This window comes from Ovis aries, chromosome 7 (assembly GCF_016772045.2).
Source record: "Ovis aries strain OAR_USU_Benz2616 breed Rambouillet chromosome 7, ARS-UI_Ramb_v3.0, whole genome shotgun sequence".
Classification (NCBI taxonomy): domain Eukaryota; kingdom Metazoa; phylum Chordata; class Mammalia; order Artiodactyla; family Bovidae; genus Ovis; species Ovis aries.
The window spans coordinates 83,845,389-83,867,344 of NC_056060.1; the positions used below are offsets into that span (position 1 = coordinate 83,845,389).

Sequence of the window (21,956 nt, forward strand, 5' to 3'; positions counted from 1 at the left end):
TAGCTCCTGCAGGCAGTCAGCTTCCTGCATCCTTCTGTCTCCAGACTGCCCTCTCACCCACCCCCTGAAAGGCCTTCCCCTCTCTTCATTCTAAATCAAGAAGAAAACACCCCTTGAATAATTGGTTGAACTTCTCCTCCCCTCTAAGAAACCTTTCTCAAATAACCTCACTGAAATCTTGCCTTCCCACCACTTTATTTTTTTTAAAATCTTTTTATTTGTAAAAGTTTTTATCTTTTTGGCCACACAGTCAGGCACGTGGGTTCTTGTTTCCTCAACGATGGACTGAACCATGCCGCCTTCATGGAGTCTTAACCATCGGACCACCAGGGAAGTCCTTTCCCTTCACTTGGATACTTTCCAGAATGGAACAGGATTAGCATCTCTCTTGTGCGTGCCCATGTCAGGTACGTGGGTCTGTGGGTTCTGGTAAGTTCTGTGACAGTCATCCTTCCCAAAGGCCCCACACCCAGTTGTTCCCCATGGGGGGACTGGTACAGACAGCAGACCAGCTGGCAGACTCATTACACAGGAAGATGACCAGGTCAAATCTGGTGTTGGCGAAGATGGCAGGACAGCATCACAGGCAAAAGCCACAGTGACCTTTATGACACTGACTTCCCAGGGCCTTTTCACTAAGACGCGTCCTCCTCTAATGCCACTCTGAAGCACTCATCTCCTGTATTGCTGTTTAGGCACTCAGTCACATCCAACTCTTTCATGACCCCATGGACTGTGGCCTGCCAGGCTCCTCTGTCCATGGAATTGTCCAGGCAAGAATGCTGGAGTGGGTTGCCATTTCCTTCTTCAGGGCATCTTCCCAACCCAGGGATCAAACCTGTGTCTCCTGCATTGGCAGGTGGATTCTTTACCCCTGAGCCACGAGGGAAGCCCCCATCCCCTGCGGCAGGGGTTGTCGACATGGCGCAGACATCGTCCCCTTCCCCACGATGGTAGGTGGCCTGCACTTTGCTGAGGGGTGAAGACTCAGGGGCTACTTATGTGCATACATCAGTTTCAGTACACAGTCCCAGCCTATTTTGTAGATTTAAATCCAGAGATGCCAAGGACAGGACGTGTTTGTTGCTCAGGCAGGCGATTTAACCCGGAATACCCTTTTGGTGCTTTCCAACCCTGCAGTCTCTTTTCGTATCATTTGGGTTGGAAAATGAAAAGCCCTCTTTGCCAGCAATTAATTTACCAAAATAAACAAGAATTCTGCTTTTCGTGACAAAGACAGTCCCTGAATGCCAATCTTAGGGCGGCCAGATTGCAATTTCAAGTCGGTGCCACTTGCGAGGTTATAATTTACAGGTGATTTATCATGGAGGTTATGAGAAAAGGAGAAAATGCGGTCAGGAGAGAGGAGAAACGTGTCGCCTAGCTCTGGTCCTCATCTCCAACTTCTTTGGGAACAAGTCTCGTGTCCTTGACTTGTGGTTTCCTCCCCCGCCCGACCCCAACCTTTTTTTTTTTTTTTAAACCACAGATGATTCTTGTTTTTCCATTCTGTTCTACTTGGCTCATTTCCAACCCTTTGCTGACAAGGGTGCAGCCTGGCTCCCCTGCTTCCACACGGCATCGCTAGCTGCTGATTCCTCCCTTGCCTTGCCCTTACCAGAGGGTCCCTTCATCAGAGTGCTGCTTCAGGAGTAGTTGGTTTGATACATTCTAGAAACAGTATCCAGACTGGAGATTTGGCCTCACTCCTTCCCCTCCCCTGGAGGCTGAATAAATAGGTGCATGGATGAGATGCACTGAAAAAGGAGCAGCAGGCATAGATTTGAGATACAGAGTTGCTGAGGAGCTGGGAAGAGTTTGCTCAGGTAGGCAGAGTGGGGGGGTCTGGGGGTGGAGGCTCTGAGTGGCACCAGCCAGGGACCATTAGAGATTATGCTGGGGGAGTTAAAAGCAATGATTAAGTCTGGGAACATTGTCTCTTTCATCTCAGCCCCTGCTGAGAATCCATCCCAGTAATCACCCCTCCCATGCCCATCTCTGCTCTCTGAGGCTTAGCTCACTGGCAAAGACCCACCAGCCTTTCTGACACACCTACTCTACCAACTTCCTGCTTCCTACCACCTACATCTGAGGACTTTGCTCTCTGTGGTTTTGCAGTTTGGATGGTAATCTTTGCCAAGATTTCGTCCACTCTAGTCTTGGTGATTCCCTGGGTTGGATTGTGGTTGAGTATTTATTATACATGGTTTCCAAGCACTTTGTGTGAAAAGCAGACACAGCCCTGACTTCAAACAGCTCACAGTTTCTCTTTGGAGTCAAGTTAAACACAGAAAACAATGAAAACATGCAGAGAACTAGAGAATAACTTCCTTCCAGGCAATAGCAGGAAGTTATTAAATCCTCTTTCCACTTTTCTGTTTGCATCTCACTCTTGCTACCCTTCCATTGTCTTCCCCATAGTTCTTCCTGGAATAGTTTGGGCCATGGCTCCCCAATCTCCAGAAGCTAATGGCTAATGATCTGAGGTGGAGCTTCAGTTAGTTTAGTCGCTCAATCATGTCCAACTCTTTTCGACCCCATGGACCGCAGCATGTCAGGCCTCCCTGTCCATTACCAACTCCTGGAGTTTACTCAAACTCATGTCCATTGAGTCGGTGATGCCATCCAACCATCTCATCCTCTGTCTTCCCCTTCTCCTCCTGCCTTTGACCTTTCTCAGCATCAGGGACTTTTCTAATGAGTCAGTTCTTTGAATCAGCTTCAGCATCAGTCTTTCCAGTGAATATTCAGGACTGATTTCCTTCAGGATTGACTGGTTGGATCTCCTTGCAATTCAAGGGACTCTCAAGAATCTTCTTCAACATCACAGTTCATCAATTCTTTGGGCACTCAGCTTTCTTTATAGTCCAACTCTCACATCCATACATGACTACTGGAAAAACCTTTTTTGGCAAAGTAATGTCTCTGCTTTTTAATATGCTGTCTAGGTTGGTCATAACTTTTCTTCCAAGGAGCAAGCATCTTTTAATTTCATGGCTGCAATCACCATCTGCAGTGATTTTGGAGCCCCCCAAAATAAAGCCTGTCACTGTTTCCAGTGTTTCCCCATATATTTGCCATGAGGTGGAGCTTATGTAATAACAATAGAAATAAAGTACACAGCAAATGTAATGAGCTTGAATCATCCCCAAACCATTCCCTGGTCTGTGGAAAAATTGTCTTCCACAAAACTGGTCCCTGGTGACAAAAATGTTGGTTTGGACATAACACCCCATGAAGCCTCTTTATTTAGCTCCTCTCCAGAATGACATAGAAGTGGCCCCTTTCTTTCTAGAGGGGTGGGTAGGCAGAGCAATCTTGATAATAAAATCCAGTGAACAATTTCCAGACCAGACTAAGAGTGAGTGGTTTGCTGTGGGTTCATGTCAACTCTTTATGCACACCTGCTGTTGTGCTAGGTCTTCAAGGGAGGGGTGAGTGGTACCAAAATTAAAAAGAAAAATTTTGCCTCAAAAGAGCAGGTTCTTCATGCATTTCTAGTATTATCTCATTTATAAAACTTCAATCATAAGAAATGCTTTGGATTATAGTGCTCTGAGGTATTAACGCTTTTCAGACTCTTTCACTGAACTACCGCTACAGTCATAGCACTGACATCTTTAAAATCTCGCGACTTTTTATAATTACATGGAATTTACATTCCAGTCTATATCAGTATTGGTTTTAATATAAAATGATCTTCCTCCCCCTCATTCCTCAAGGTCTAGTTATAACTGAGGCCATAGGAAAATGGGACACTTATCCTGTCTTTTGTACCCCAGCACATTATGTTACACCCAAGGGACACAGGTATCCTCCAAGAATCAGGGTAACAGCTCAATCCCTATCTATTGATTCTCCCTCCTTCCCAGCCTACGTCCTAGGTCTGACCCTGCCCGGGCCTCCAGACCCCCCATTTTTTCTACCGTGGCTCTCCACTGTGACAAGCCCAGAGTCTCCTAGCTCTGTGACATCTTGCCCCTGGCTTTACCTTCTTTCTGTACCTCTCTCAAAGGAGGCTCTCTGTTCAGTACCAGTCCTTGTTTTTACATTTTGTATTGTTTTTGGTTTTGGACACACAGTCATTCAGTCTCAAGGTAAATAGTGGCAAAAAAAGTCATCAGTTATTTCATTAACTAATTCTTTAAAAAAATATGTATTGGCCACCTGCTGCTCAGACGAAGTGCTGAATATGGTGATGAGAAAATAGAAGTATTTTCTACCCTGGTTGTGGTTATAAGTTACTGGGAGAGATGACATTAATCAACTAATCCTATCAGTATGTAATTGTGAGCTGTGCCAGGAAGGATGGAAATGAGGGGCTATAAGAACTATAGAGCAAAGTAGGGACTTGATCTGATCCAGATGAGGTGGTGCTGGAAGGCGTCCTTGAGAAAGAGACATTCCAGTGTAAATGGGGAGGATGAGCAAGAGTTAGCTAAACAGACAGCTAACTAAATGAGGGGGGCATTCCAGTCAGAGGGAACAGCATGTGTAAGAGTCCCGTGGCTAGGGGAGGGGAGCACAGCCAACTTGAGGAACTGAAAAGGAGACCAGTGTGGCCAGGGCATAGTCAGAGAAAAGAGAAGTGAGTCAGATGGGAGCCAGAACTGTAAAATCCAAATCGTTAATTTTAGCTGGAGATACATACATAAACACTGGATACGCAGTCAGGACATAACCAAATATGCTTATTTAGTTCCAGAATAAACAAAGGAGGGGGAACTTTAAAAACAAATTCACCAAGACCAGAAGTTCAGGAGAAGGTAAATTCACTAAAATAAATATAAAAAAAAAAAAAAAAAAACACCCTCAGAAGACAAAGGGCAGGGACATGTTTGTTGAATGAAGGAAGGATAAACGATGAATGAATAAAGACCTGCTACTGAATTAGCCATCTTCATTTGCAGACATGCTCCCAGCAGAAGCCTGACCTGGCTCTGCCTCTTTCAGGCCAAAATCGCCTTCAGTGCTCTTCCCTCTGGATGCTATGGCTTGCTGCCCCTGTGACAGTCACACACATCCTGCTGTATGGCCCTGATGGGTTGCTGCTTGCCTTTACCACTAGACTTGCAGCTCCTTGGAGGCAGGGACCTGGCCCTTCTCACTTTTTCACCCCCAGGGCCCAGCAGAGTGCCTGGCACACAACAGGTGCCCCTTGCTTGAAGGATTGCACAGTGTTGTCTCATATAAATTCCACAAGGGGATCAGGGTAATGAAAGTGAGCAGTTGCCTAAGCCATCCATACCCTCAGGACTAAGAGCAAATATTTCCGGAGTACCATCTGCCTTAGACATCTGGTTTGGTGGCAAAATTTTAAACTTGTTCTTAGAATGATCAAATCCAAGACTTTGTTTTCTGTGAGTGTGTCCAGCTCATCAAGTCAGTAGAAACTAGGCAGAAAAATCCACAGGATGAATTGCCAGTCATCTCCACTAGCCCACGATATTCCTAGACTCTTTTCTCCTACATCCATCCACCGCTGCCCCCCACCCGCTTCCCCAGTGCTTTCTTTACCCACCTTGAAAGGGGATGCTTTTTAGCAGCCACAGGCTGGGAGATGCTCTGGATAGCTCTGTGGGCCTCGTTTCCATCCAGCCAAGCCCTGGCAAGCTCTGGAGGGAAGCGGAGGGGCTGCAGAGATTCAGCGAACCAGAGAGGGGAGAGCTGGATAAGCTAGATCCGCTTTCTCTAGAACTCTCAGAGGCAACCTGATACAACACGCAGCTACTGAGCAGGCATCGTGACCCACACAGGGGGTGAGCAGCCAAGAACAGCTGGGAGGTTGGGGGAACAGAAATGGAGACAGACAACCTCCAGGAGGGGAGGCGGGGAGGCGGGGAGGCGGGGAGCCATTTCCTCCTGAGCCCAAGGCCAGGGAGCCTGCAGGCTGGAGACAAACCGGTGTTGTCAGTGAGCCCTAGACACAGATGACAGCTGGCTTCCACAAAAGGGGAGCCCAAGTCCTGCTCTAGAGCCACCTACCCAGGATAGGGCACTACCTTGCCCTTCTTCCAGAGAATGAAACCAAATCAACTGTTTTCTCTTCTCAACCTTTTGGAGACCAAGGTGACTGGAGGGTTAAACGGTCAGATTCAAAACCTAAAGAATCAGGACATTTGTTTTCCACATTAAAACAATTTGCTACATGGGAATTCCCTGGTGGTCCAGTGGTTAGGGCTCAGCGCTTTCACTGTAGTGACCCAAGTCAAATTAACCCATGACTGGGGAACTTAGATTCTGCAAACCATGGAGAGAGGCAAAATAAATAAATACAAATTGCTAAATAATTGCTGAGTGCTGAGTTTTTGGCATTTACTTAAAGAGGAAACAGCAGTCTCAATTCTCAAGATGTTTACAGTTTAGTAGAAAAGTAAGTTGACACACAAAAAACCACACATAAAAAACAATGTGGCTACGTGTCATAAAAAGAGGATTAGAATCTGCCTTAATGAAGCCAAACCACAGGAGGCCATGAGGAGGCCACTGGTCTTGAATGGCACCCGAGATGAAATCTGGAAGACAAATCCATGGCAAATGCCTGTGATTTTAGGCCACTGGGCAGTTTCCATGGATGCAACCTTCCTTTCTTATCTAGGAGGATAATAATCTTCCAGTCCTTGTCAGAGCCAGAGCCAGGCACTTTGATGAGCACTCTGACACACCACCTTGGGTCTTCATGAGAACCACCTTCAGGGGGGTGCTTAGCCTCCTGTTTTACAGCTGAGGAAACTGAGGCCTTGTACTGTGCTGTTCTTAGTCACTCATGTCCAACTCTCTGCAACCCCATGGACTATAGCCCGCCAGGCTCCTCTATCCATGGGGATTCTCCAGGCAAGAATACTGGAGTGGGTTGCCATGCCCTCCTCCAAGGGATCTTCCCAACCCAGGGATTGAATCCAGGTCTCCCACATTGCATCCCACATTCCCATCTCAGCCACCAGGGAATTAAGAAAAATAACTCATTCCAAGGCCATTGGCTGGGGAAAGAGTTGGAACTGGGATAGAAACCCAGGATATATTTTAAATTTTAAACTGTAAAGAAATCTATAACCAGGACTTCCCTGGTGGTCCAGTGGCTAAGACTCCATGCTCCCAATGCAGGGGGCCCAGGTTCGATCCCTGGTCAGGGAACCAGATCCCATATGCCAAAACTAAGATCTGGTGCAGCCAAACAAATAAATATTAAAAAAGAAAACCTATAAACTGCTGTGTTCCACAAGTGAAAACCTCCCTACCCAACCCTAGGGAAATGCTCAGTGGTCCTGTGGAGTGGTTCAGCTTGCAGTGGCGTCACTCTCAGATGTTGTGCTCCTGGACTCTAAAGCTCCCTAGGAGGAACCAAGACCATGTGGGAGCAGGCAAGATGAGAAGATCAAAACCACATCTCAGAATTCTGGGGAATCAGATACAAGTTCCTTGGGCCAAATCTACCTGAAAGTGTTAGTCATCCAGTCATGTCTGACTGTTTGCGACCCCATGGACTGTAGTCCACCAGGCTCCTGTGTCCATGGAACGCTCCAGGCAAGAATACTGGGGTGGGTCGCCATTTCCTTCTCCAGATCTTCCCGACCTAGGGACTCAAACCCAGGTCTCCTGCATTGCAGGCAGATTCTTTACCCTCTGAGCCACCAGGGAATCCCTATCTGAAATGCTCTCTAAATCAAAGATTTTGGCCATAATCTCTGTCCTTAGCCCCTCGGGACTCCAAGGAATTGTCCTCGCTCTCACAGGTGTGGCCAGTCTGCATCTGCCGGCCACTGGTGCTTGAGCTTCCTTTCAGTGTCTCAATGAATCATAAGCTGTTAGTTCTGACAGAGACATTAGAGGTTATCTAGCCCAATCCCTTCCATTTTTACATTACACATTGACAGTAATTAATGGCAGAGCCACTAGGATGTTTTGTCTTTGTTTCAGTAAAAGGTCAGCTTACCACTAAACACTAAAAGCTATTTCCCTTGCTTGCAAACCCAGAAAAGAATCTCATAACTGTTGTGTACATCTCCTGAAAACATCTGTGAAACTCCACTTTTTAAGATTTTGCTCCACCTGCAGTATTACTTTTTGTGGTAGAGGCCTGTGGTAGGGAAGGGGGTGGAGAGCAGAGTAATGCATTTCTCTAAGGCTGAGAACAGAAGTCCTGCTTCCTCACCTGGAACCCCCAGCATCTCTGCCATATTCACGGCCAGCAGCCATCCATTTTGTTTGCCAGGCTCCTTATCAGCTTGACCCACTGGCAGGCAAAGCTAAGCTCATCCTTTCACCTGCTGGCTGCTTATCTGGGACACATGATGTGTGGAGAACAGCCTGCCAGGCAGAGAGGGGCCAGGATTTTTCCTCTCAGGGCCCCAGCAGGTGAGCAGAGCAGCGCTGCAGGGCTGGGTCTGCCCCCAGTGTCTCATGCCTTTGCTCCCCATTTAGGATGGCCAACAGCTGCACTCTTCCGGCACCACGGGGCAAGGAACAGACAGCAGGCGGGGAATGCCCACAGCAAGTGGGAGACGCCGCTGCTCCTCTTTGGCCCCAGTCATTAGGAGCCAGCCAGGCTTGCTCATCACTTTGCCCACCTTCTCCAAGGACCCTCAAAACACCTCTGCAGCTCATCTCCTGGGCCCCATCTCTACCCCCCTCCACTCCTTTGTAGGAACCAAACCTCTCGTTGGGAAGGATGATAGGTTCCCATAGCAATGGGCCTTTTAGCTGTTTCCATGGCAACCAACACCCAGACCATTTAGTTGCTAGTCAACTGACAGCTGTAAGTGAATAGGATTCAGTTTAGAATCAGAGGGATAGGCCAGAGAGTCTCTTCGTAGAAGAAAACACAACCACCCAAAAATGATTCAACTCTTCTAAAGACTTTTTAGGTAACATCCATGGAGATCCAGCACAACTTTCTACTGGAGGTTACACAAGACTGCTTCTCCAGTTCCCAACACACACACACACACACACACACACACACACACACACACACACACACTCACTCTCTCTCTCTCTCTCTCTCTCTCTCTCTTCAACTGAGTATCCCCCAAGTTCTATATCCTACTATGTCTCCTTCCCAAGGACATTTGGGGACATCCTCCAAGACATTTTTCACACATAACCCTTTCCTCTGTGTCAGCGCTCTTACTATGTACGATGACCCTGTCCTCACGCTAACCCAGTCATTTAAGCAATATTTGCTTTTCAGATTGACTGATGGGAATGGCTAATCCAGATCATCATCCCCTAGCCCAGACCTCACCTATGGCGAGTCACTTTCTTATGTCTGTGGGTGTTCCTACAGCACAGACTGTTTTACCAACCTTTGCAAAACATGATTAAGATCAATCTGTTTCTTTTTAAAAGTCAACTAAAATTTCAAAACCAAACATAAGAGATTAGAAATTACTCCGTGCTCATTACTTTTCATTACTCTGAAAACTTGACTAAATGCCAGGCCTCCCACCTAATACTCTTCCAAACTGGGGATACTAGGTATTGAATTCCCTTTATTCCATAAGCAGGAGTCCCCATCGTGGTTTGTTTTTTATTCTCTTGGGCTCCAAAATCACTGTGGATGGTGACTGCATCCATAAAATTAAAAGACACTTGCTCCTCAGAAGAAAAACTATGATCAACCTATACAGCATATTAAAAAGCAGAGACATTACTTTGCTGACAAAGGTCCATCTAGTCAAAGCTATGGTTTTTATAATAGTCTTGTATGGATATGACAGTTGGACCATAAAGCAAGCTGAGCACTGAAGAACTGATGCTTTTGAACTTTTAGGGTTAGGGGTTAGGGTTAGGGTGGTGTTGGAGAAGACTCTTGAGAGTCCCTTGGACTGCAAGGGGATCAAACCAGTCCATCCTAAAGGAGATCAATCCTGAATATTCATTGGAAGGACTGATGCTGAGGCTCCAATACTTTGGCCACCTGATGTGAAGAACTGACTCATTGGAAAAGAACTGACTCATTGGGAAAAACTCAGATGCTTGCAAAGATTGAAGGTGGGAGGAGAAGGGGACAACAGAGGATGAGAAGGCTGGATGGCATCACCGACTCAATGGACATGAGTTTGAGTAAACTCCAAGAGTTGGTGATGAAGAGGGAGGCCCGGCCTGCTGCAGTCCATGGGGTTGCAAAGAGTCAGACATGACTGAGCGACTGAACTGAACTGAATTGCATTTATTTTTGACTGTGCTGGGTCTTCATTGCTGTGCAGGCTTTTCTCTACTTGCAGCAAGTGGGGGCTACTCTCTCACTGCGTCGTGTGGGCTTCTCATTGTGGCGGGTTCCCTTGTGGAGCACAGGCTCTCAGGCACAGAGGCTTCAGTAGTTGTGGCTCACAGACTCTAGAACAGAGTCATAATAGTTCTGGCTCATGTGCTTAGTTGCTCCAAAGCATGTGGGATCTTCCCCTATCAGAGACTCAACTCCTGTCTCCTACATTAGTAGGGGATTCTTTATCACTGCACCACCAGGGAAGCCCCACCATCATATTTTTTTTATTCACTGGAGTCTGGGGTTTCTCTGCCCTGGAATTCATGCAGAAGAGGAGCTGTCTAAGCCTCCATGGCTTGCTCAATGGACTAGAAAAGCGAGAGCATCATTGGAAACAGCATGACCTTTTTGAAGGGGGCGCCTATGAGCCCTCTGTATGGAAGATGACCTTTCAAACTAATCCCCCCATGGGAGCCCTACCCACTCTCTGCTGCAGGCTCCATGTATCCTCACAATGGCCAGTGAACAGTTCTAAGCTGTTGTGTGACCCTTCTGCTCTGACCGAAGGATATACACTAGTGGAACTGCTTTTCTTCTGTCTTCTTTCAGCGAGAGGGCAGAAGTATAAAATGCAGGGCAGGGAGCTGTTAGCCTCAAAGGAGCCCAATGACATGAGAATCTTTGGGGAAGGAGAGAGAGCAGACACACGGGAGAACTGAGCTTTTCTCCTGTACAGAGGATTGCCTCGTCTTCGAAGGGACGTGTCATCACACAGCAGATTGAACCTTCTGATTTTCCATCTCAGTCTAGATGAGGGACAGTGTCTATGTCTCTTAGAATAGCAGCTGATATTTCCTGATTGTATATTATGTGTCAGGGTCATTCTAATGTTTTATATGTAACATCTCATTTAATCCTCACAGCTTTACTGTTATTATTTCTAGTTAACACATAAGGAAACTGAAGTGCACAAACGTTAAGGGATTTTAACATCCTACTGGTAATTCTTGGCTCCTGGGTGGCTCAGAAGACAAAGAATCCACCTGCAATGCAGGAGACCTGGGTTCGATCCCTGGATTGGGAAGATCCCCTGGAAGAGGGCATGGCAACCCACTCCAATATTCTTGCCTGGAGAATCTCCATGGACAGAGGAGCCTGGCAGGCTACAGTCCATGGGGTCAGAGTCAGACACAACTGAGCGACTAAGCACACACTGGTAATCCTACTGATTGATGAAGCCAGGATCCAACTACCAGCAGTCTGAAGCCACAGCACCTTTGGAATCCATTTAAGTCTGATAAACCCAGGGTCCAGCACAGGAAGACCGAGTGGGCTGTCCCTTTAGGCACAATGTGATAGAATACACAAAACACCCTAGCTAGAGTGCAATGATTGAAAGGCTCTAGGAATTAACTGGGAAATCTTGGGTGCTGATAACTTTATTCCCAGTGTATGGCTGTCCCCTGGTGGTTTTCCTGGGAAACTCACATGCCGAAAAAATCTAGTGAAAATAGGATGAAAAGAATCAGACTAAATGATTTATTTGCTGCCTAAGCACTCCAGCCTAAAAGAGATGAACTTCCAAGGGCCACATTACCCGACTCATTTGTGAATGGGGTTGTCAGCTAAAAAGCTAAAAGCTGACAGATAGTACATTGACTCAAAACAGCAAACTATATGCCCACGATTGTACTTGTACTTCAAGAGCAGGACACTCCAAGATTTAAATAATTCAGCCAGTACTTGCGGCAACTTCACATTTCATCTTTAAGCTTCTAGACTTTCTCCATGGCAGAAGGTTCCTGAAGATTACTATGCTTATGCAACTTATAACTTCTTACTTCCAGCTCCCACCCCAAATTCAGTTCCCTTGACCTTGCGATGCTGCTATTCCACTAGGGGATGCTTGCCTTCACTGTTTCTTTCAAGCACCCTTGGTGGTATAAGATTGTGCAAAGTGAAGTAAACAAGGTCATTTTAAGTCAGACAGAGAGGTGAGTCCTGTGGAAAGGGAGAAACAGCAGTTTCTGAAAGTCATGTCTTTACTGCACTGGGGGATCACGGGACTGGATGTTCACCTCCTGTGGATCTGGGGTAACACACAGGGTAAAAGAAGTTGTCCGGAGCTCAAATGCAGAAGATTGCCAAGTGTTTGTTTATTCAAAGAGACATGCATAAAGAGGTCACAAGTTAGTATTGTTAAAAAAAAAATCAAAACACCTGCTAATCAAATGCTGCAATGAATGAAAACGACCCAAGATAGAAAAGGAGACATGAGCTAACCACAGAGAAATTTTGGTGACACCGCTGCAGAGCAAGTCACGGCCAGAGAAACAGTTGGAGCTAGTGGTAAGGAGGCTCACTGGCCAGATGCACTGAGCTCAACGAGGCACATGGAGACAAGGAACTTGCAGGTGTGATCCCAGGTAGACGGACGTGGTCTGGAACTCATCCGCTGCTGCAAGGGCCGACAGCCCTAGGGCAAGTTATCCAGTGACCCCCCAAGCAGCTTCATTCAGGTTCTGTCTGGTGACACCCTCCTTATTCCAAAAGCAAAACAACAAGACAAACAAAATCCAAACCAAAACCAAAACCCACCAAAACCAACAAAAACCCTCCGAAACCTGAAGACAACGGAATCAATCCCTGCAGTCTCACTTTCTTGTGGAAAGAAAAGCTGGGTAATCCAACCCTTTTACAAAGGATAATATAAGGGCAACAGTGCCAAGCTCTCAGGTACAGGGTCTTAGACGCTTTTGGAGGTTGAGAGGCACAAAACGGCAGTCTGAAAATTCCTTTCCTCTTATGGCACTGATTGAGTTTAGACTTGATTTCTCCTCCCTCCCTCCACCTGTGCTCTCTCACCGCCAGATGGACATATTGGCACTGAACAGCTCTAGGCTTCAACCTCTATTGGGATCTGCCAGCAGAAGAAACGTTGGTTTTTGTCATCCGTGAGTTCCCACTCCACCACCACTTTTATCTGGAGAAAGAAAAAGAATCAAGAAAAATGAAACTAGGACCTCACCTCAATCCAGAATGGGTTTAACTATGAATTTTAACTATGAATCCTAGATGGAAATTGTAACAAACTGTCTATTCCTCATACTTTTCCTCTTAAATCATGCCATCATGAAGGCTGTTTGGGTGGGATGCAGGCACAGCCTGTGTCCTTAAGCTTAGAAGGGTAAACCAAGTTACACCTAGGATTTAGTGTTAGCAGTACCACATCCTAGTTTAGTTAGCTTCTTAAATAAAATTTCTAAAGCATTCTTTTTTCTCTTAGATCAATGATACATAAATGAAGGCACCCATGAAAAAGAATATAAAGTTAAACAATTTCACATGCATTTTGACATGATCCAGCTTCTCCCAACTATGAAGAGCAGAGAGTAAATAGTTCGATTTCTAGGTCTCAGGAAACTTACTTATTAGCTGAAAAAAGAAATGTCAAACCACAAAGGATGTCCAAAGAAGTTTAGGGTTGAATGAATACTTTCAGGGACAATGACTTTCGTGGCAATATAGCTTTAATTAACCTCCTTAAGCCGTTTTTTGACATTATACCCCTATAGAGATCTCTGCCTTGACTGGTTACACTAGGAGCTGTCTCCTTTTTTAAAAAATTTCCCCCAAGGCTAGGGGAGGGGGATGCACTGTTCCTGGAAGTACTGCAATACCAGGTTGATGCGTGGAGTGGACGGAGCAAGCTCCTATTCCAACTTCCTGCTCCAAAAATTCATTTAATATATTGTCTTCGGATAGAAAATGTATCAGATATTAAACTGATAGGAATAGATACTATACTTGATCTTGGCCAAAAGGCCGAGAAGCGATCCTTCTAATTCTTAATAGATCACTGGCACCTTGGCCAGTTCTTTCATATGCAGACTTTAGCTTACTTGCTTTTAGTTACAACCTCTCTTTTGTACTCAAAATGTTTCTTCAGAATGCAACATTTGGATAACAGTGATACCCAGCTTTGAAACTTGTTTGGTAACTTTTTCAAGACTAGTACACATTAACTACTGTTTCACTTACTGCACACATTAACATAGTTTGAGCTGGTTTTCAAATGAAATGTCACTTAAGCTCTGCAGAGCAACAAAACAAAAACAAACAAAAAACAAATGAAATGTCACTGACCAATAACTACCATATACTAAGTGCCTACTCTGTATCGGGTCCTAACTAGACTTGATTTAAGTTACTGAGGCTCAGATATGCCCATGATTACATGGCTGGTCTGCAAATTAACCTGCAAATCTGTCCCCGGCCTTTAGCACCTCTGATATCTCTCAAACACAGGGGCTTCCCTAGTGGCTCGGATGGTAAAGAATCTGCCTGCAGTGCAGGAGACCTGGGTTTAATCCCTGGGTTGGGAAGATCCCCTGTAGGAGGGCATGGCAACCCACTCTAGTATTCTTGTCTGGAGAATCCGATGGATAAACGAGCCTGGCGGGCTACGGTCCATGGGGTTGCAAAGAGTTGGCTGTGCTTAGTGACTAAGCACACGTGCATGGTAAGCACAGACTCCCTATATTTGAGTCTTTTTAGAATGTTCTTTAATTACTGGCTATTTCTATGGAAAAAATGGCCAGACTGCTCCTGGTTTGACTCGATCTCCTTTTAAGAAATGCAGCTCTTTCTCTTCATTGAAAAGAGTAGTCCCTTTACTTCCTCCATTCTTACCAAGATTCATAATCGTTAACACAGGTCCATTCTAGCAGGCTCTATCTCACCTGCTCTGCAGATGAAGAGGCAGGTGTAGCAGTGTGAGTCAGAGGTGAGGGTGGGGGTGGGGTGGAGGAGAGAAAGCAGAGAGGAAAAAGCTACCACTCTGCTATGGACCTCACACATGACTGCTCTCTTGTTAAGAGATTAATGGAGAGACCAGGTTTTTCTGGTGACAATGGGACTACTTGAAATCTTGAACTATCTGATACTTCGCTAAAATTCTGTAGGGCTTCCCTGGTTGGCTTAGTGGTAAAGAATCTGCCTGCCTATACAGGATGCATGGGTTCAAGCCCTGGAGAGGGAAGGATTCCCTGGAGAAGGAACTGGCAACCCACTCCAGTATTCTTGCCTGGAGAAGTCCATGGACAGAGGAGCTTGGCAGGCTACAGTCCATGGGGTCGGAAAGAGCTGGATATGACTGAGTGACTAACACTCTCACTTTTCAGCCATTAGGCAAGAGACAAAGAACGAAGGGACACAGTGAGAACTCGGCACCTCACGATTCCCATGCTCCTTTCCCTTAGGCATTCGCTTCTTCCTCATAGAGATGAAGGATTCCTCTTCTAATCTTTTCTTTCTGCCCCCTCTCCTCCAATTTCCAAACTAGTCACAGGACTTTCAGTGTTCTCAACCACAATGTCACTTACGGAGGGGTATTCACTCTTCACGGGTAGTTTGTTCACGTAGTTATAGGTCTTATCTTTTTCGATGGGGCATCTGATCCCAGACTTACAACCATCAGACTCAGGAATGGGAAAGGGAACTGGGATGCCCATCACAATGCCATGTACCACAGCCTTGCTACTTTGAGACTGAGTATCTAAGAGGGAAAAAAAAAAAAGAGAGAGAATCAGATAGCGAAAGAAATAGCCTAGTTCCAAACTCTAAATGAAGAATTCAGGCATAGTCTCATGCAATGGCATTGCTGTGATGGCAAACCGAAGTATGTACCTCTTAATTCCTAGGGTCTATTTCTCTTTGCAGTTACACTTAGTACTTCCATGAATGCTATGCAGAGAGTAATCACTCAGAAACTTGAAAAATTACTGAATTATACAAAAATAAAAATAATCAGTTGCGGCTGTTTTCTTTGCTCTTAACCCCACCTTGCTCTTCATTGCCTTTCAGTTTCTTAGAAGAATCAGAGCTATCTGGATAAATAACCTTATGGAACAAGCTAACTGATTTTTGGCAGTCAACTTTCTGTTTACTATATGCATCAGATTCTGTCAAAGTATATTGTGCATCATAAAGAGTGTGGTCTCTGAATTCTCAAATACCCTGTCCGAAGAATTCAAATAAAAATTAAGAATAAAGTGGAGAGACAATACAGAAAGATAGACTAGAAGTCTCCACAGAAATGCCATGGCCGGTAACAGTAGCGAAAGCAGTAACTCTTTAGAAACTGGGTAACAGAAAGGTACATTTCTTGCTCACGTTTACCCTCCAAATCAAAAGGCAGGAGGAATAAGCGTAATAAAATTAGGGCAATTGGAGTTATGAGCTATTAGATTCTTCTGGAGATCCAGAGTATTGGGTCTGTTTCTTTCTGTCTCCCAGCTGGGAATTACTTTTATTGAGAAGATACATTTTTGATTTGGAACAATAGAGGGGATGGGGTATTTCTCCAGGAGAGATAACAACTCTAGGACTTAGAGCTGTCTTTAGGCTTATGAATAAGCGATGATAGGAACTCCGAGATTTTTTTTATTAGTCTGTCTAGTTCCATAGGATAGAAAATGAGGGGAAGATTCAGAACAGCTGTCCTGTTTAGAAACAGAGCTTTTACATTTGTCTAGATTCCCGGGAATCTAAAGGAGGTGAATAAAGAAGAAATAAACAAGTTCCAGTAACATTTCTTCAAGTTGAAGAAGAAAGCTTGGACTTCTTGGTTGTTTCTTGGGTCAACAGTAAGTTCCCCAAACCTTACAGAGGCTAAGTATGAATTGCTCCTATATTTTCAGGCAGAATATAGACTTAATAACTGGAAGATATATTGCTTTAAATAACATTTTGGAAGAGTTCTAAAGTTTACAGAGTTAGGGTTGGTACTAACACTCTGCAGTCTGTAGCTAAAGAGTTGACCTTCCCATGAAATCTGCTGTTTAATATGGACCACAATAAGACAAGCTGTCTTCTCTGACCTGTGAACACATGGAAATCCCCTTTGCTTAAAGGGAGTCTGGCAACTACAGATTCCAAGAAACAGGCATGCGGGACCCAGCATGAGAAGGGTGTGTAAAAGCATGGTGTCCACTGAGAGGGAGGTCAAGGAATTCCTGACTGCAATTCCCTCCTCCTCACATTCCCACGCTCACTCCAATTCTTAGATTGATGTCACGCTTTAAGATGAATTTGAAGGCAAAAATCACTTTTACTTACTACTAGTGAATGTGACATTAACACTGTAAGACTGTCCTTTGTGCAGTTTGCAGGGCTGGGTGGGACATGGGCTCACATTCACTTCCTTTATAACTCCGACCCCAGAACCTGCAAAAGAAGAACAACTTGTTTGGACGGGAGGGAAAACAAATCACCTTGGCTGTCTCCTACCTAATGAGAGCACCTAAAGGTGCTCTGCCTTCCCAATGAGACCACTGGGACCAGCAGAAACTGCTCATATTCGACAGGTGGAGGGGAATTAAGGAAATGATCGAGCATACACAGCCAGCTCCCCTGCTCTACAAGCTGGGAGGGCTCCACCAGGGAAAACCATCCCCACCCCTCCTTCCTGACACAGGATCTGAAAGTGGCACACACGGCTTAAGTGATGACTCAAGTCACACAGCTACTGTTTCCACTTGGGATCTAAGGCCACTCTTTCCAGTTGTAATCTTGAGACTGGCTGCTCTCTCAACTGTCCTTCCCACCCCCACCCACCCTTGCTCTTTCAATCCTGCGCTGGTGGCTATCCAACTCATGGTCTCTGAGCTTTGAATACCGCCACCGATGAGAACAGTTTCAAGCGCACATTTGAGATACACAGAGCAGAGGTGTATCTACTCTGGAACCCATGTTCTTCAAAATAAGTGGTTGGAGGCAGGGAGTGTGACTTTTATCCCCCGCCAGTCTAAATAAGGACAAAAATACTCTGACCAAGAAAAGTTAAGCACAAATCTTTAAGAATCTTCTTACTTCACCCAGGCCCCTGAAACCAGACAGCTGAATGGGAGAGAACAGAAGTAAACAGCTGGGTGAGTTTAAGCTCTGCCATGCATATGCCATTGCTGAGCGCTAGACTCTGGGATCCGACACCTGGCTGTGAGCTCACTGGCTCCGTTAAGTACTGTGGAAACTTAAGGCAAGATACTTAGCCTCCCTGGGGCTAACAACAGTACCTACCTCAGAGAGAAGCTGAGTTAATACATTGTAATTCTTAATAAGTGCTTGAAGTGAAGTGAAGTGAAGTCGCTCAGTCGTGTCCGGCTCTTTGCGACCCGGTGGACTGTAGCCCACCAGGCTCCTCTGTCCATGGGATTCTCCAGGCAAAAATATTGGAGTGGGTTGCCATTTCCTTCTCCAGGGGATCTTCCCAGGGATCGAACCCAGGTCTTCCGCATTGAGGGTAGACGCTTTAACCTCTGAGCCACCAAGGAAGCCTTAGAACATTGTAATGCTATACAGGTATTCACCATTACTATCATTATACAGGGGCAGTTCCCAGGCGGCTCGAGTCCTAAAGAATCCACCTGCCAAAGGTGACACAAGAGACATGGGTTTCATCCCTGGGTCAGGAAGATCCCCTGAAGGAGGAAATGGCAACCCATTCCAATCCTCTTGCGTGGAAAATTCCATGGACAGAGGAGCCTGGTGGGCTATGGTCCATGGGGTCACAGAGGCGGACACAACTGAGTGTGAACACACACACACACACATCATCACCATCATACTGGCATTTAGTCCGTGAATTCAATCTAGAGCAGCTGCTCCTGGGTGGGTTAGCAAGTTCCCCTTTGACACAAAAGGTGAGCTTCTCACCTCAAATTTACTTTGTGGGTAGAAATTCTGGATCTAGACAATAGAATGGACTGTCTCAAAAGTACAGTGTATGAAGACAAAGAAAATGGCAGGTTGAGAGCATTATCTTGGGTGGAACAGTTTCCTTGTTTTGACCAACACTGCTCCAGCTAGTTCTGTAAACCATACTTTGCTGTCCCCTATCCCAACTTGCTTCACCATCATGGCAAAGTCCTCAAAACACAAATACAAGATTCTTTCCCCTAAGTATTCTCTTCCACTCTGTCCTATCTTCTAGGATCAGGAAAAAAAAAAAAATCCAGAACCTTAATCAACAACTTATTAAAAAACCAGTGCTTATGCTGATGCTTACAACTTCTAGTTCCTATCAAGGCTGGCTCACATGATCGAGGAGGTACTGAATATCCTCAGTACCCTTTACTGATCTGAAGGGCAGTACTTAGCTACTTCGTTCAGTTTTGTTTTTTCCTTTTCTTGACAAGAGGTTCTTGGATTTCCAGTGTCAACAGAGCAAATTTCTCAGTCCTAACCCTCCAAAATTGCAAAACTAGTTTGCTCGGCCCCATTTCTGACTTGAGGAAATACCACTTTAGGAGAAAGGAGGCAAAGTAGGACTCAAAAAACCTTTTGATGTGGGCACTGAAGTTTTTTCATTGTATTTCCCAATTCAAAAGTAAATTGAAAGTCTATCACTGAAACTCCCCTTCCCTTAAGAAGTTCTTGCCATAGGTGTACACCTGGTGTTTTCACATGAGCAGACCAATCTCAGGATTCAGTTTCCTTAGTTGTTTTTTTTTTTTTTTTTTTAATGTTAATGCTACTGTTGAAATCCAGACTGACTCACAAACACCTGAAGAGCCTAAGCTACTCCATCTTGTAAAAGAGCTCCATTTTGCAAAGGTACCGGGCAAACAGACTAAGACTTTGGATATTGCCTAAACTTGCCCCACTGTGCACGAGCCAATCAGCCCTTAGGTTAAACCTCCTGACTTTAAGTTCAAGAATTTGTGATTTATCTTGGAAGTAATGATTTACCATGGAAATAAGAAAACCAATCAGAACCCAACACCTGACCCTTCCACAGAAGGTAACCAATTAGATGTCTCCCAACCTGGAAGCTCCCGTTTTTTGAATTTTTCACGTGAGAATACCCTATATAAGCAATGTAACCCAGAGTTCAGGCCTCCTCCCTATAGCTGCTGTGTCGGTATCGGTGGGAGCCCCAGCTCGAGCTTGGTAATAAAAACTCTCTTGCTTTTGCATCGGATATCGGCTCCCTGGTGGTCATTGGGAGATTTCGCACCCACTAGTTTCCTACTGCTTATGAGCTGTAAGAACTTGGGCAAGTTACTTTGTGTGACGGTTTCAGACTGCGAGAGTTGAATGAGTTGATAAAGTTAACACAGTGTTTTCATCCAAAGTTGGATGAAAGTTTAATGGTGGGAAGTTTAATGGAGGGAAAGGCAGTAATGTAAGGGGATAATACCGTCTTTCAAATGCCAGTCTCCTAGTTCAGTGGAGCAGCATTTGTTAAGCATTAGTAGGCCCGCAATTTTTATTTCTTGATCACTCCTAGTCCTAGTCCCCAGTTCTGCTCTTGCCTCAACATTAATTTTGGAAATATAGTGGAAAGAGTATTTATTCCCTCATTTACTTTTCCAGCAAATATTTATTGGACAGTTACTATTACCTGGGCACTGGGTGTAAAGAAGCACATTTATTCTGCTTGTCATTATGCTGTGTGATTGGGTGAGTTACTCAACATCTCTGAAACTCAGTGATTGACTATGTGTGCGCGTGTGTGCTCAGTCATGTCTGACTCTTTGCGGCCTCAAGGACTGTAGCCCGTGAGGCGCCTCTGTCCATGGGATTTCCCACCCAAGAATATTGGAATGGGTTGCCATTTCCTCCTCCAGAGGATCTTCCCGACTCAGGAATCAAACCTCCTCTCTTGCATCTCCTGCACTGGCAGGCAAGTTCTTTACCACTAGTGCCACCTGGAAAGCCCATGATTGATTATAGGATCTCCAAGTTTCCTTCCAGTTCACAAATTTTATAAAGTCAGTTTCATTTCTCTTTCACTTATCATTACACCTCTCCACTTCAGAAAAGCTCTGCTCAAACATTTAATTTGGATAGATTTGACTGAAGGAACTCAATTTCTACCCTGTTGTATTTCTCCAACCACAGCTGCAAGAGAGGGTTATGCATCACAAGTTGCGACCAGAAACAAGAGTTTTATAAATAGGAGGAGAAAACCGGAAAGAATTAAAAGTGTCATAGCCCAAAAGGAAGCCCTAAAGGAATAGCTCATGAAAGGAGAATTGACTTTTGATGTGTCATCAAAAGGGAAATGTAAAAAAAAGCAAAAGGAGTGGGGACGGAACGGGCATCCAAGACACAAGGCATAATAAAGAGAGGTTTTGCACCGCACCCCTGACGCCGCAAGCGGCAAGTGAACCTTCGGCTGTTTGCCCTACAAACTTTGGGAAACTTCAGCAAAAAGCCCACCTCCAGGAATGTGCTGGGACCCAAACATGGGTTGATGAGATAAAGTTGTGAGAGGTCGCGTTTTATCCAGGCCAGCACCTTGTCCCCTACCCCAACTGACTTCAGCCCACTTCACGAAGGGTCCGAGGCTGAGCCTGGCTGCTCGCAGGACCCGCCAAACCCAGCCCAGCAGTCTTAGCATCAGATTCTGTCAGGGGCTCCCGCAGAGGGCGCGGGAACTTCGGACTGGCCCCGGGGCTCACCGCAGTCCTTGAATTTCACCGGCTCGGCCAGGGCGGAGGCACTGAGTGCCAGGAACAGGAACGAGACGGCCAAGAAACGCATCGCTGCTGAGGCTCCAAGCTCAAGGAAGGGAGAACCAGCTGTCTCGGTCACAAGATAAAGTCTTCAGGGACGGGCCGGGCCTGGGGAGGAGCCCAGTCAGGCGGCTGGTCACTGGCCAGCGGGGCCGAGGCCTGTCCGCGCCCCGCCCCCGGGTCCACGGAGCCAGACAAGGGGTCCGAGACTCTAGCAAACTCCGCCC

The 21,956-nt window shown here is 45.6% G+C and overlaps 2 protein-coding genes and 2 non-coding genes across 5 annotated transcripts in view; 1 reads left to right on the plus strand and 3 right to left on the minus strand.

The window, feature by feature from the left end:
- SYNDIG1L (synapse differentiation inducing 1 like) overlaps window positions 1–5,762 on the minus strand; it is a 56,743-nt gene extending 50,981 nt beyond the window's left edge. The window contains exon 1 of the mRNA XM_060418341.1: window positions 5,522–5,762. The gene's annotated coding sequence lies outside the window, so the exon portion shown is untranslated. The remainder of the gene's footprint in view (window positions 1–5,521) is intronic.
- A 1,299-nt stretch (window positions 5,763–7,061) lies between these two features.
- Window positions 7,062–7,134, plus strand: TRNAW-CCA (transfer RNA tryptophan (anticodon CCA)). The gene has a single exon. It is a non-coding gene; the product is annotated as a tRNA-Trp (tRNA).
- Window positions 7,135–12,339: 5,205 nt separating this feature from the next.
- NPC2 (NPC intracellular cholesterol transporter 2) lies at window positions 12,340–21,785 on the minus strand. Of its 2 annotated transcripts, XM_012182049.3 has the most exons (5): window positions 21,676–21,785; window positions 17,327–17,434; window positions 15,592–15,764; window positions 13,073–13,190; window positions 12,340–12,747 (listed from the first exon to the last, which is right to left on the minus strand). In XM_012182049.3, exons 1-4 carry the CDS (start codon window positions 21,755–21,757, stop codon window positions 13,104–13,106), a joined length of 450 nt encoding a protein of 149 aa, XP_012037439.1. In that variant the 5' UTR covers window positions 21,758–21,785; the 3' UTR covers window positions 12,340–12,747; window positions 13,073–13,103. The 2 variants fall into 2 exon arrangements, with proteins under 2 accessions (XP_012037439.1, XP_004010837.1); XM_004010788.4 differs by having other exon boundaries at window positions 12,340–13,190.
- On the minus strand, window positions 13,854–14,044 carry LOC114115956 (U2 spliceosomal RNA). The gene has a single exon (XR_003590060.1). It is a non-coding gene; the product is annotated as a U2 spliceosomal RNA (small nuclear RNA).
- Window positions 21,786–21,956: the final 171 nt, after the last annotated feature.